Genomic DNA, 14324 nt, shown 5'->3' on the forward strand with positions numbered 1-14324 from the left:
TCGAGAAATTTTATTAGCGGACTGACAGCTACCGAATTTAGGGTTGCGCGAAAAACGAATCGAAATAATTTATTGTAAACATGAACCGGGAACCACGGAACGCTTATCCTGGAAGTCGAGAAATTTTATTAGCGTACTGACGGCTACCGAATATGGGCTTGCGCGAAAAACGAATTGAAATAATTTATTGTAAACATGAACCAGGAACCACGGAGCGCTTATCCTGGAAGTCGAGAAATTTCATTAGCGTACTGACGGCTACCGAATATGGGCTTGCGCGAAAAACGAATTGAAATAATTTATTGTAAACATGAACCAGGAACCACGGAGTGCTTATCCTGGAAGTCGAGAAATTTTATTAGCGGACTGACAGCTACCGAATTTAGGGTTGCGCGAAAAACGAATCGAAATAATTTATTGTAAACATGAACCGGGAACCACGGAACGCTTATCCTGGAAGTCGAGAAATTTTATTAGCGTACTGACGGCTACCGAATATGGGCTTGCGCGAAAAACGAATTGAAATAATTTATTGTAAACATGAACCAGGAACCACGGAGCGCTTATCCTGGAAGTCGAGAGATCTTATTAGCGTACTGACAGCTACCGAATATGGGCTTGCGCGAAAAACGAATCGAAATAATTTATTGTAAACATGAACCGGGAACCACGGAGCGCTTATCCTGGAAGTCGAGAAATTTTATTAGCGGACTGACAGCTACCGGATTTGGGGTTGCGCGAAATACGAATCGAAATAATTTATTGTAAACATGAACCGGGAACCACGGAGCGCTTATCCTGGAAGTCGAGTTTCACCGCGTAGCGGACCCGAAGCGCGGGATCCGGGAGGTTGAGAACCCGGTACTCGAAATACGTAGCGGACCCGAAGCGCGAGATCCGGGAGGTTGAGAACCCGGTACTCGAAATTTGCGGAGCGCGACTCTCATCCGTCCGCTCTACTGCGCGGTTGTTTCCCGACTGAGGAATTCGGCTAGCTGATTTTGAATTGGTGACGTCACTTTCTGAACATCCGACATCCAAACTTTGGTTTCGAACTTTGATACTATGTATGATGATGTATGATGTACGATGTATGATGTACGATGTATGATGTATGATGTATGATGTATGATGTATGATGATATGATATGATGTACAATGATTTTAGGTTTCACATTTCATACAAGAAATACACACTTTATCTCTCCTGCCGATTCCAGACTCAAGGGGCCAGGCCCTTCGATGGTCAGCCGTTGACTGAAGATATATTCTTCAGTGAACGGGTCGGCTAATAACGCTGCCGTTCTGCGACAGTTGGATGACGAAAAATTTTGCTTGTATCTTTCAAATGTGTGTTAAAATACACTCGAAGTGTTAAGAAGCGTCGTTCTTTCTCTCCCTATCACCTTTCTAGGTCTTTAAATCACTACGCAGCGTTAAATACTGTCCCATATACGAAGCATCCATTTCATCTCGTTCAAAATTAGCGCATCCGTGATGTGTTACAGTTACTCTGAATTTTTTTCCATCCGAATACTTTTCGAAAAACAATTCTGCTCCTCCACCCAAAGCAGATACTTCACTTGCGACCAGCTAAAACAACGTTTTGATTCTATGCCTATGAAAATTCAAGGTCGAGAGAGCAAATGAAAAGTTGTTGGAATAATTATGAATACTAATGTTATGGAATACATCGAGCGCGTGTCGATTAGAATCCCATTTCGAAATAAATAAGTCTTCCATCTTCATATTAAAGCCGTAGTATTGTCGTCAATCTAGTTAGTCTCCTGGAAAATTATAAAATTTATAATATGCATCACGTATTAATCGTAAATGGATCATGTATATTAATATCGCACGTGGACCACATATAAATGTATACTTTTTGGCCTCTGCATCATTATTATATCAGATCTATTTTTTTATCCTATACTTTTATTAAATCACTGCTTTGCTACGAGTTTTGGAATAAACTTATTCTCATTATTAATTTCTTGAATCGTCGACAAGTCGGTAAGTACACACAGGATAAGTACTGGCTTGGGCTTACCATTGCGAAGACTGTGTTAGTCGGAAGGTGAATGCAGCCAGCATCATGTCGAAATCGGTAACTCTTTTACGTTCTGCAATAAGTTCTCAACTCTACCGTTGGAACATCTTAGGGGGCGCAAGCGCACGGCGATTTTCGGTTGTCACACGAAAGTCCATTAGGGCAACTGTCTTTAAATTTTTCAGTCAACGCTGTAGGGTGCGCACGCATCGTGGTTCTTTGCCGTATTCCGTTTGCTGGGACCCCGCCATTTTCTTGGTTGGCGCATTTCTACGTGTGTAGCGTTTTGAGGCGGATCTGCGTAAGGTTGTGTCTTCGTTGCGAGTCCGAAGTACCTTTTGCCTGTATTTTATAACAAACGTAAGTACATGTTTACGGTAAAACGGAATCTCCACAATATTCAACGAGAACCGATCCTCTCTAGCTTATACGTTAAAGTACCTATCATATATGTAACACACTAGTGCTTTTGCCACTGGTGAATTTCCATGGCGTCAGTCCACGGTTCGCAAATTACAGCAACGCCTTTTCGATCATTCCAAATACGTGTTTTTCTTCGGTGCTCTAACCCCGAGTGAGATTTTAAGTACCATCCGATTGCGCGGAGATAACGATATAAATGACCTAAACCGAGATCTTAAACACTGTGTCAGTGATAACCTCGCTTCCAGTCAGCTCTGCCTAGATTTGTTTCTGGCTACCGCAAAATGGCCGACGAAGTTAGACTTTTACTTGTAAACCGCGCGTCTGATTCAAATTTTATGTCGAGTTGTACCTGATTGATTTGATTCAACGAGCCTTCGGCGGTCAATGGTTCGTCGTCAGATTCGCACTTTAAAGCTGTTTTTAGTTTACTTTGTGATTGTTTTGTTACGTCAGTTCCTGTCTGAAACGCGGTGCTGTGCCCTTCAGCTGTTTTTTTCTTTTGCCTAAACTTCGTATCCTACATATTCACATTTTCAAGAATTTTGGTTTCTCCGATTTTCTCAGTTCATATTAGGAAATCCATTATTTTAACTGTTAATTCGCGACACCATCAAAACGCCAGTTACCGCCATTTTGGATCAATAGACTTGCCTCCTCAGGTTTCCCCGACTGCCTGACAGTCGCGTGTAATTATTTAACAGATAAGCAATAATGTATTTAAGGCGCGCGAGCCCCGCAAGTCCAGTCAGCCGTGAAGTAAGTAATGGGCGTGAGTCGCTCGAGCGAATGGGAATTGATACAGATACTACAAACCGATGATTCAAAAGAGATTACCAAGGCTTCTGATTTTTCATTGATGGTAATTTTGTAGGATTTATGATGGCGCAACATTGGTGCAAAAATGGCCGACGAAGGGGTAGCTTTTTATGCGAAATTTTCGTACTCTGATTCACATACTGATTATGCACTTTCGTCTGCAAGCACTCACCTTGTCTGGACAAAATGGTTTCACTTGTTTATCTCTATGCTATTTACTGATTAGCAAAATTTTACCAAGATAATGTTGGGATGAACGGAGAGACACTTTAGCTCAACATGTTTGAATCGTAACTTTGCAATTCCAACATAACGTCGACATTGGTCCGCTTAGTTTGTAATTCAAAAGTACCATCTGATATACTATGTGTCTTCATTTAGATTAATTTGAGCCATTCAGTCTGATTCCGTTCCCTTTAGATCAGTAGGTCGATTCTAAGTTGTTTACTCTAGATTATAAATTCTCAATGCTAAGCAATTACTTATTTTCGCAAAATTATAAATCCTCATCTATCTGTAATATGTGCGCACATTTCTTTGCAGTTACCAGTTATGTCACGCTACCGTGAATGGGATTTATCCTGCAAAGTATATGTCGGTAATCTGGGTAGCAGTGCCAGTAAACACGAGATCGAAAGTGCATTCAGCAAGTATGGACCTCTAAGAAATGTTTGGGTTGCAAGAAATCCACCAGGGTTTGCATTTGTTGAATTTGAAGATCCTAGAGATGCCGAAGATGCAGTCAGAGGGTTAGATGGAACGTAAGTCTTCTGAATTATCCTAAAGATATCCTTTGTATAATGTACAGTTCGATCAAGTTTCAATTTTTAATCTGAAAATTTTCCTTATCTTAGAAATATCACTTCTATTGATTGATGTGTTTTTGCTCTACAGACGCTGTTGTGGGACAAGAGTAAGAGTAGAAATGTCTTCAGGAAGAAGTCGTCGCGGTGGTGGAGGACGTAGACCAGGCCCGCGATACTCGAGGTAAAACTTTTTGATACAATTTTAAAAACATTTACAGATGCATTAGAAGTGGAGAAGCTTGCAAAGTGACTTCCCAAGTAGGTATTGGGTGAGGTACCGAGGAATCTTAAGAGTAATCCAAAATTTATCGTCTCAGCCACACAAGTCTCAATTGAATACAGATTGAATTGTTTGCGAATTTTATTTTGTTCTCATCGTTTTTTAATGGGTGTAAATTGGTTGGGTATGTAACTTATATATGAGGACGCTTGTTTTCGTAACTAAAACTTTGCAATCGATACTTAATTTAACTTCAAAAAATGGGCCACAGATATGTTTTGTATTTGAAGATAGATCAACAAACGGTACTTTCGTTTTTAATCACTGATACCCTCAATTGCATTGTCCTTTTCTTATTTAATTTTCACTATCGAGCAGTGCTTGTTACTTGGATATGAACTTTCTCGAGAGTTTTGTCTGGTAGATGTGTCGTAAATTTATTACTAGTTGATTACAACAGAGTACCACTCACTGGTGATGACAAACCTTCAATAAACAACTCACATGCTGCACGCAGGCAAAAACGTCGAGTATTAAGCAATGAAATATTCGACATTTTTTGTAAATGATCCAAGACAAAATATGCTATACCTTCTGCAATCTTTGTTGATCGTGAGATGTAAGAATTTTGAAGCTTATATAACAAAGTCTTCTTGATTTCTAGGAAAACTAATCAAGGTTTTAATTTTTTCCTGCAAAAAGAAAAAGTTGTAAATAAATCGATATTGCAACTGGATCATTTACTCTGATGAAATTATGATAACAAAAGTATGTGGAGCATATCAAGTGCATTTAGAGTTGCGGGTTGCATCGTTTGTTGTAGTAAAATAGATGATGGAGGGTATATCGTTGTTTTAAAACATTTTTAGATCCAGATCCCCATCTCCACGAAGGAAGTCCACAGGGCGTTATCCCAGGTAAGACTATGTGCCATCATTAAATAGAGTTTTCAGGTGCATTAGACGCAGCTTGGCATCAATACGGAGTGATTAGAAATATTTTTCTCAATTATTCTAGGTCATTGTCGCGCAGTCCACGGGGGACGTCAATTGACCGCTTCTCTAGGTGAGATATTTACGATCATACCACACGAGTTTTCAGGTACACTAGAAGCCGAATAACAAATTGTTACGTGTCCGGACACAGAGTATGTATTTGCACTTCGCTTGAGTTTTAAATGTCGCAGTATCACAACATTTGCACATTATTTTATCGAGTTGAAGCTCGAACAACAGATCATGGTCCCACAAATCATTCAACATTAGAAAGCAGTAAAATTTCAGTAAAACGATTCGACGAGATGAAATAAGGCAGAGTTGTTGTTTATAATCTAGAGGGATGGTGTTGGAAAGTTTCAAGCACTCGTTACGATACAGGTTACAAAGCATGCAAAGAGTGGTTTTAAAATACGTAGATGTTGAAATTTGCGGCGACTATACTCTTTACTTCGAGTTTCTTCATGTCTAAAATGTGTACCGCTAGTAAGAAATAATCATACTGGTGTCTGGTGATCATCTTGTGATCGAAAATACCGAGTGTACGTATCTATCAGCAAAATATGTAAATATTTTCATTTGAGATATAATTAGTTAGATTATTTCTATTACTACTGATCAGTCTGTATCAGAATATTTCACAATCATACTGAACCTTTCAAATACATATTTATATGCAGGCATCACAAATTGATATGAAGTTATCAAAATTATCAATCCATTACAGTTCTTATTTGTACAATTGTGATTTTCAGTACAAGTTATGCTGACCAAGTAGAATAATGAACCATTCGCTTTTTTTTATTTTAAGTTTGATATCAGTCCATAGTACTTAACGAAGAACAAATTATATATTTATACGTGTATACATCATGCAAAGAACTGAATCATAGTCAAAAGTATAATTGAACTTCTAAATGGAATAACAGTTTCTAACAAGTACAGTGGCATTGATCTTTATAAGCTCGCGCAAATTACATTGGTATATTGGTTCATAAACTGACAAACGTCAACTTTGTCAGTTTATAATCCAATCAACAAATACTTTAATGAACTTTCATATGAAGATCGTATCGAATGATCGCAATTGGACGTACATAAGATGTTTAAATGATTTGTTGTAGACATTCGATCCGCATATTTGAGGTACCATGATGATCTCTTGTGAAATTTAAGTTGTTTTGAATAACAAACGTAGAAAGATGAAGATTGCATAAAAATGATCTTATTCCTAATAGAAATTTTTATATAATGAGATAACGTTATTCCATTTAGGAGTTGGACTGTTCAAATGTTATTTTAATTTTACAAAAATTCATAAAATTTATCATACTCTATGAAAACTGTTGGTAATTAAAGATGGGCATTTGCAGGATCTCTGTATGATGAAAATTTCATGAATTGAAAAAGTATAAATTAATTAAATATACAAATAGTGGTCCGGAGTATGGTGGTTATATTAGTAAAACTGACGTTTGCAGATTCTACCAGAGTCAGCTCCTAGCTCTGCTCGTCTCCCCGCCACTACTACTTCTGCTACTTCTACTACTACAGCCACCGTGAAAAAAAAAACAAAAAAAAAACAAAAACAAAATCTAGCAATCAAATTGAAAAAAATTGCCTGCCTGCCCACTAACCTCCCAACCAGTCACCATCAGTCACCACCAGTCACCACGGCTAGGAGTCAAGTCGTCCGACAGTCCGTAGCTGTCCGTCAGTTCCCCTACAAAAAGACTTCTTTGGGCTACCTTCGCCTCTAGGAGCTAGGAAGCATCGTGACCCACCGATCAGCCAACGCGATACGAATACTTCTATCAAAATATCGGCGCGTCCGTTCGTCAGTCCCAACTTCTACTACTACTACTGCTACTACTACTCGTCCACCGTCACGAATTAACTTAGCTGACAATGCGTCCGCCAGTTCTCTTCGACCGAGCAAAGCAATATGATCACCACCTACACACCATCCCACCACCACCCAACCAACTACCACCACCAACCACCACCACCACCACCACCACATGTTCACAGTTGTCTGGTATTTCACCGATTTTCAAAGATTTTTTATTATCTTTTCACTATTAGGCCATGTTCTTTGGGGCTAATGACACGTTACATAAGTAGTACTCTATTGCTGGTAGTTTAAAAAGTACATTCAAGAAACTCACCACGAGTTTTGATACAGATATTAGTTTTTGATTTATCTATTCAAAATTTGTAGTCATGAAATATCGTGCTTATATAATCAAATTTCATTACAAAAGGTTTAAATGTGCACCATTGAAAATTTAAATATTGTAACTGTTGTCATTAGCCTGGAGAGGACTGGTGTCGTAACATACAATATTTTTCTTAATTTGATATATATTATATATACATATATACATATGTATGAAAAAAAAATTAATTTAATTACTAAATTAATCATACTTTTTGTTTTTGGTTTGTTTACCATTGTTGGTGAGATGTCATTTATATCAATTAACTATTAATTACTGTGTCTAACTTGTTTATCTCCCTTCTAGGCATTAGGATTAGTCCATCCCAATTCAATTAGATTGTCTTGCGATGATTTTAATACCTATATATGTTTACTTTGCGTGAACTCTGATGTAGTTTTATACCAACGAATAATTGACAATCGCGATTCGTTTCCGTCACATCAATCGAATACTGTTTCTAAAAGTATTCTTGGTAATTGTTTTGCGATCAGACGATCCCATTGTAAACAAAGTGGATTTATGTGGCATTTCCCCATATTTATTACAGATTTCACGTTAATATCATATTAGATATAGCATGTCAAAAATCTGTCAGATCCATTTGAAGTTCGTGCGCTGAATCTGAAGTATAAACTGGCAACGAAATATTGTTAACATGCTGAATTAATAATTATTTATTGGTATTGAATTAAACCAGGGTTCGACATTAAGATAAATATTGTTTAAAATAATTGAATTCTAAGACATGCCATGTGATTTTTAGGTCAAGGTCACGCAGCCCAAGAAGGAGGTCACTTACCAGAAGTAGAAGCCGCGATCGTCGCTCACGTTCCGACTCTCGCGACAGACGGTACTGATATATATACCCCTTCACGTTTACTCTATTTTGCCCGACCGCCATCTACATTTCAGTTCCACTCTTTCGAACCTCTGGTATCAAACGCGCACTGAAGATTCGTTTCCATCGGTTTCGAAATAAATATTTTAATCTGTATCTCTTCTTTACTCGCTTCATTTATTATCGCGTTCTTACAGCATTTGTAAGTTTTTTTTTTTTCTCCCCTTCTCGCTCAATTATTCCAACTAGTAGAACCTCGTAGAGCACCGTTGATACGTTAAGATTAGTTAAATGAAAACAGCGCGAAATAATAGGTAGAATTCTGATAACTGCGACGGTGACTATAAGATAAAGGTCATAAGTTATAGATATTGTAAATACTTGCATACGATGATTCATGATTGTAAATAATGTGAACACATTGTGACGCGTATTTGGGCCTGACATTGTAATCGTGATGGACGTCTTTTTAATTACTTGAATACCTATTCTTATTATCTACAGCGATTTGTTGTAACGTCCGTGCAACGAACCCATCTGTAGTCAATTCTGAGCTTCTTTAAACGCGATTGGATTTCTCTTCGTTCTATTCTACAGTATTGTTCTATTTACTTACAGTTAGGTCCTAAATGTTCGAGAAAGGACGGACTTAAAAATCCCAAGAAGAAGAAGAGCAAAGCATTCTTTGTACATTAATTGAATCACATGTTCAAAAAGAAACTAAAAAAAGAAAGAAGGGAAAACACATCATACAAATATTATGACATAACTTTAAGTTAGGGCTAAGACTTATGCAAAACACAAACGAACAGTTCTAAACTCACATACATCTGCGCTGTGTTTCAAATATATTGAGAATCTAACTATTTTATTGCAATTACTGACTATAAAATAACATTCAATCAACGGAGTGGTTGATTGAATGACGTGTTTCAAATAACACGAATATAATGTGAACGAACCCACAGTTGTTTTATGTTGTATTAATTATTTTGTACTCTTACAAATTTAAGGATTTAAAATAAAGCTGTAATCTATACGGTATTATTTGTTCCGACCTCATTCATTAATCGTATTAAGGCGCAACCTTATCCAGTCATCATATGTGTGTTTTTGATAAAAAATTTCAATTTATATTATTCTCAATATTTGATTTTATTTCTCAGCACACAGTGATCTACTGAACAGTTCTGCCGTCGGAAAGTTAAATTCGGCTTTTCGATGTTGTAAAGTTTATAATGCACAGGTTTTTTGGAAACAATTTTTTCAAATATCACATTTTTTTAATAGAAACTCGTATTTCCAATAGCGAGAAGACACAATCTGACCCCCTGTTGACACAAGTGATAATCTCTGAGAGGAGGCGCTAAGTTTTCATCAAGTAATTTTAAAATTTCAAAGTATGCCTTCAGCGCCTTCTCGTGTTCACCACTTTCGAGTTGCCTAGAGGCAGTCTTGAATATCGAGTCCGTATCTTGGATAGCTTTTAATCCCTTCAATATATTCATCGATTTTTTACACTTCGAGCAGGTAACCATGAATTCATTCGATTCCGTCGACACCGGTAAAATGTTACCGCAGGCTTCGCCGGAGTCGCATCTGAATCTGTAATCAATAACAGGCATCTATCATCGGTGCTCCAAAAATGTTCTGAATGTAATTAGCTTTGCTGGTGTGAATTTTATTTACGATGCTAAAAATTTGATAAACATCGTCATCCGAATAGTGCTAAATAGAAATCCAAGTACCTGAGTATTCGTGGATCTATTCCTTCTAGAAGGGGCCACTGATTCGCGCAAGCCTCGCAGCTACAGTCAAACCAATACTGTAATCTCAACTTCCGCTTCCGTTCACTCAACGGCATGGTAGTGAAAATTGGACCGTAATTTTCGCTAACTTCTTCGCCCGGTCGTATAGTTCGCAGCGCTCGAACCACCATCGTCGTTCCAACGAAGTATCTTTGATGGAAAACGTCAGTCAACGTTTAATTACCTAATTTTTATTACAAACGATAGCCTCAAGCGTACTATACCTGATGACACTAGGATTGCAGGAGTGATTTAAAAGAGCTACTGTCGGATAGACACCTCCACCGATGAAAATACTCTTCGCCTTGTCCAAAGTTATCGCGCCCTTGGGTCTTACCAATTCTGAAATCTGATATACTCATGAGAACGCAATCGGTTAGTGCAGGTCATAAGAATCTTTCGAGGTTTGCATTATTTAGTACAACATGGTATCAAGTTAGGTGATCTGAGCAACAATAAGTCCGTAATCCTTATTATACGTACCTCGTGAGCGTTGAACTGCAGTAATTGAATATTGTGAAGGATCAAGCCCCCCACAAAGATTTCTTCGGGAGAAAGTTGTGAATCAGCAGAATCCGGAGTATTGACCTCTTTGGGGAAGTACGAACTACGTTTTAAAAGTCTAAGAAGCCAGCCGGCCATGTACGCCCGGTGAAAGAGATCATCAGCCGTTCTTTCGTCCCCGTGTGTTACTTAAAAATTAAAGTAAGTGTGAGTTAAAGAATCTGTGATCAAAATATGGACGGAAAACACGTTAATCTACACATTTACGTGCAGTATTTCAGGTTTTAAACTTGATTTACCTAGGCCGTGCAGACACCTGTAATCATCTCCTTTATATGGCTTGATCTCGGCGTTCAAAGAATCTTTCATCTTCAGAAGTTCGTTTAATGGTATTTGAACAACCGATTTCAGAGCCAAAAAACACGTGACGGAGGCAGAAGACACGTACAACGCCAACAGTAGAGGACACTCCAACGCGTGTGCTTTGACATCGCGATTCCGACATTTTGGCGAACAGTAGATGATGATGGTGCAGGTGTTGCACGAAGCTGGTACTGGAGCAACTACTCTCGCGAAGCAAAGGTGACAATGAGACAGTCTGAAATGCAATGAATGGATGATTAAGTGCGTCAGAAAAGTGAAAGAGTTATTAAACGTGAACTCTCCCAGCCCTTGTAAACGTGCGTCGCGGATTTCGGTGAAAATTCTGAGCACTGCATCACTACTCAACATTTAATGTCTCACAGTCTTGCAATATTCCTGCTAGAAAATTACGCAATGAAGCGAGAGTTCAGCGAGGCTATATATGCGTTCCGAGAATTTTTAATAATACGCCTTTCAATTTTTGCATATAGTGGGATGGATTACGGAAAAAAAAATCATCAAAATCTACCAAGGGTCGGAAAGTTCACGCGTATGATAGCATGAAATTACTTCATAACATCACGGTCTCGTTGAGAATCTACTTGATGCTAGTGCGTACCTGAATTCCGGAAGAAGAACCGCGGAGTGTGGTTTTTCTGCTGCCAGCACGTCGCCGGGTAATATTTCACGTTTTGCAACTGCGTATCTTCCAACCGAGCTGCCGGAATCCTTGAAATCAACGGCGTCGCTGAATGCCGGATAATCCGGATTTTGGTTGCCGGATAGCTTGGGTAAGGATTTTTTCGGAGAAGGTGACGGAGCCGTTGAATTCTGGGAGTTGGCGGTGCTGTTCAACTGGTTTCCCTTCTCCATGACGGCCAGCATTACCCTCGCGTCGTACTCAATTTTCTGCTTCTTCTCAGCGGAAATCTTTGCGTAATCAAGCGCCCTTAGTGTACTTTTGAAGGCGTCCATGGCCGCATTGTGCTTTTTTAGGGCTAGGAGACACCTTGCGCGACGTTCTTCCAGCTTGTACATGAGCTCCTGCGGGTATCCAATGCGGACTGCTTCTTCGGCATCCGATACCGCCAGGTCGAAACGCTCCAGGTGGTACAAAACCGCCGAACGATTTGCCAAAATCACTGATAAATCTGATCAGAATGTTCGACTCATTAGTGGTACTGGTATTGAAGATGGATTAATTTATGACACCCCAATACAAATACAGGATTAGATCATACTTGCATCTATGATCTCTCATTCTTTGATTCTTAAATTTGATTTTTTTCAAGAAATGTTCAATTTTTCAGGTTCGAAGCAGAACCTCGGAGCGGTTGTTTTTGAAGTGCAAGAAGCGTACTTGAGCTCGCAATGATGAGATATGCTTGTAGTGCGAGTTATTAATCTGCACACTCACGGATACATTCACTCGGTCATCCTATTACTTAAGCCGTAATAGATAAAGAGCTAACAATAACGAACATGAAAATGTCGACAAGCGTTTATTCACTCGACTCATCACTCTAATACGTAACGCGATGATCTCACTAATACAGTGCTTCACCACCTTCAAGGCTATGCAATTTTCTGCAAAAGTTAATCCCGGGGATTGGAACTCCTGATTGTATGCAACTCGAGTGCCACGTTAATTGGATTTCACGATTGCCGAGTAAACGGAAATTAATCGGCGTGCCTGTTCGCTGATCGGTGAATAGCTGATCAAACCGTACTTATAGTGAGCTATAAGATGTTTATAACGAGGTATCTCTAGATGTTTACATCACTTTCAGTGACGTTTTTCGCTTAGTTTACCTTCCTATAATTCACCTGTTACGAATACCTGCAATGAATCGACACAAAACGCCAATTCGAGTATGCTAGCAAGTAGATTCGAAATTGTCATTACGAATCACCCGGTACAACAGAGTTAGAATCGACTTCGTACTCCTCTCTCATACTTCAACAGACAACACTAGTCACAATCTTAATGGCATCCTTATACATCTAGCGTCGTTCAAAAGCGTTAATGAATGGTATTTTTCTGCTCTTTCATTGCACTCGGTGAAAAATTTGGCAAATTTAATTCTAAGACTTTGAAAATACCATTTTGCCGATAAAAATTGGCATTCCATATTGCGCTATTATTATCAACTAATTGTGCTTCGTTTCCTCTTTACTTTACTTTTGAGCCTGAATAGCGGCACAAGTATACGGCAGAAATAATGCCATTATAGTTGTCCATTGATTTATCACTGAATATACGTTCGGCAATCGTACAGACGTGACGTAGAAGTCGATGGTAGCTATTCGGCATTATATGTTTCCGTTTAGCGACGAAAATGTAAATTTTGCTATAATATTACGTACCGCTATCCGGTGCTACTATGGCAGCGTCTGAGTAGTTGCTCAAAGCTTTTAGAAAATTCCCGCGACCGAAGAGGCTGTTTCCGGTTTCTTTCAGCTTGAGTGCTCTGTCGTGGTTCTTTTCTCCAACTCCTGGAAACTCCAGCGGTAGGCGACGTGCTTCTGGATATTTCAATACGTACGCAACCCGTTCTCCGTTCGTATTTACGGCCGCAAATTTTCGGAATTCGCAAACATCCACCGCCCTACGTACCTCCAAAAGATTTTCGCGAAAGTACTCGCCAATGTCAGCCTCGGTGTCACGTTCCAACATTTTACTTATTTTTCCTGTTCGAAACAGTTGTATACGGTTACAGTCCAACAAGTCTAAGAATTGGGTTTTCAAATCTCGGTAAAGATTCGAGTTCGAAAGTTTTATATTCGTATCGTATTTAAACGGAAAGTTTGACTACAACAGATATGCATATGCTAGATTCAATGTTTTTGGAACGTTGATCAAAATAAATTTATACAAGTGTTACTTCCGGAAAAGTGTATCTAAGAAGGAAACGTTTGAAACTCTTTGTAATTCAAATCACGTGTGAAATCCAGACACGCTTAAACACCGACAATGCGTCACGTGTAAGTATCGTAGTTAATCATTTTTATTACTTCACAGTAGATTCGTATCTAATATAATAAAATTTTCAACATGCGGCACTGTGCACATTCCGTGAAACGTATTATCTCACCTTTGGTATTTTTCTTGGGTGTATAACCATTTATTTAAAATTACCTCTCTATAAAGGATTTTTGTGTGCCTATACTCGCGATGTTATTTCACGGCATGCTTGCCGGCGTTCGTACGAACACTGCAGTCGAACGCTGGATTATTTCGGTACGTCTATTTTAACTCGTCACTTCAACAGTGGG

The 14324-nt window shown here is 38.8% G+C and overlaps 2 protein-coding genes across 7 annotated transcripts; one reads left to right on the forward strand and one right to left on the reverse strand.

The window, feature by feature from the left end:
* The first annotated feature begins 2257 nt into the window (after positions 1-2257).
* LOC124178213 (RNA-binding protein 1) lies at positions 2258-9094 on the forward strand. 6 transcript variants are annotated; one of them, XR_006869763.1, is made up of 8 exons: positions 3080-3335; positions 3836-4053; positions 4187-4279; positions 5188-5235; positions 5336-5383; positions 6795-7351; positions 8299-8385; positions 8992-9094. XR_006869763.1 is itself a non-coding variant. In XM_046561453.1 (7 exons), the coding sequence occupies exons 2-7, from the start codon at positions 3845-3847 to the stop codon at positions 8993-8995; spliced, it is 489 nt and encodes a 162-aa protein (XP_046417409.1). In that variant the 5' UTR covers positions 2258-2410; positions 3836-3844; the 3' UTR covers positions 8996-9094. The 6 variants fall into 6 exon arrangements, 4 of the variants coding, with proteins under 4 accessions (XP_046417409.1, XP_046417407.1, XP_046417406.1 ...); XM_046561453.1 differs by lacking the exons at positions 3080-3335; positions 6795-7351 and adding an exon at positions 2258-2410; XM_046561450.1 differs by lacking the exon at positions 6795-7351 and having other exon boundaries at positions 3151-3335.
* Positions 8538-14311, reverse strand: LOC124178210 (SET and MYND domain-containing protein 4-like). Its single transcript, XM_046561445.1, has 8 exons — positions 14144-14311; positions 13416-13739; positions 11668-12199; positions 10985-11283; positions 10665-10873; positions 10406-10530; positions 10122-10331; positions 8538-9978 (listed from the first exon to the last, which is right to left on the reverse strand). The coding sequence occupies exons 2-8, from the start codon at positions 13723-13725 to the stop codon at positions 9657-9659; spliced, it is 2007 nt and encodes a 668-aa protein (XP_046417401.1). The 5' UTR covers positions 13726-13739; positions 14144-14311; the 3' UTR covers positions 8538-9656.
* Between the last annotated feature and the right edge of the window lie 13 nt (positions 14312-14324).

Source organism: Neodiprion fabricii, chromosome 3 (genome assembly GCF_021155785.1).
Source record: "Neodiprion fabricii isolate iyNeoFabr1 chromosome 3, iyNeoFabr1.1, whole genome shotgun sequence".
Lineage (NCBI taxonomy): Eukaryota > Metazoa > Arthropoda > Insecta > Hymenoptera > Diprionidae > Neodiprion > Neodiprion fabricii.

Bases quoted from the DNA above. Each gene is read 5' to 3' on its own strand.
- LOC124178213 (XM_046561450.1), top strand. From the start codon at position 3,240: ATGGGCGTGAGTCGCTCGAGCGAATGGGAATTGATACAGATACTACAA. The intron at 4,280-5,187 runs GTAAAACTTTTT...AAACATTTTTAG, and splicing joins CCAGGCCCGCGATACTCGAG to ATCCAGATCCCCATCTCCAC. The intron at 5,384-8,298 runs GTGAGATATTTA...TGTGATTTTTAG, and splicing joins TCAATTGACCGCTTCTCTAG to GTCAAGGTCACGCAGCCCAA.
- LOC124178210 (XM_046561445.1), bottom strand. From the start codon at position 13,725: ATGTTGGAACGTGACACCGAGGCTGACATTGGCGAGTACTTTCGCGAA. The intron at 12,200-13,415 runs GTACGTAATATT...CATTCTGATCAG, and splicing joins CATAGTAGCACCGGATAGCG to ATTTATCAGTGATTTTGGCA. The intron at 11,284-11,667 runs GTACGCACTAGC...ATTGCATTTCAG, and splicing joins GTTCTTCTTCCGGAATTCAG to ACTGTCTCATTGTCACCTTT.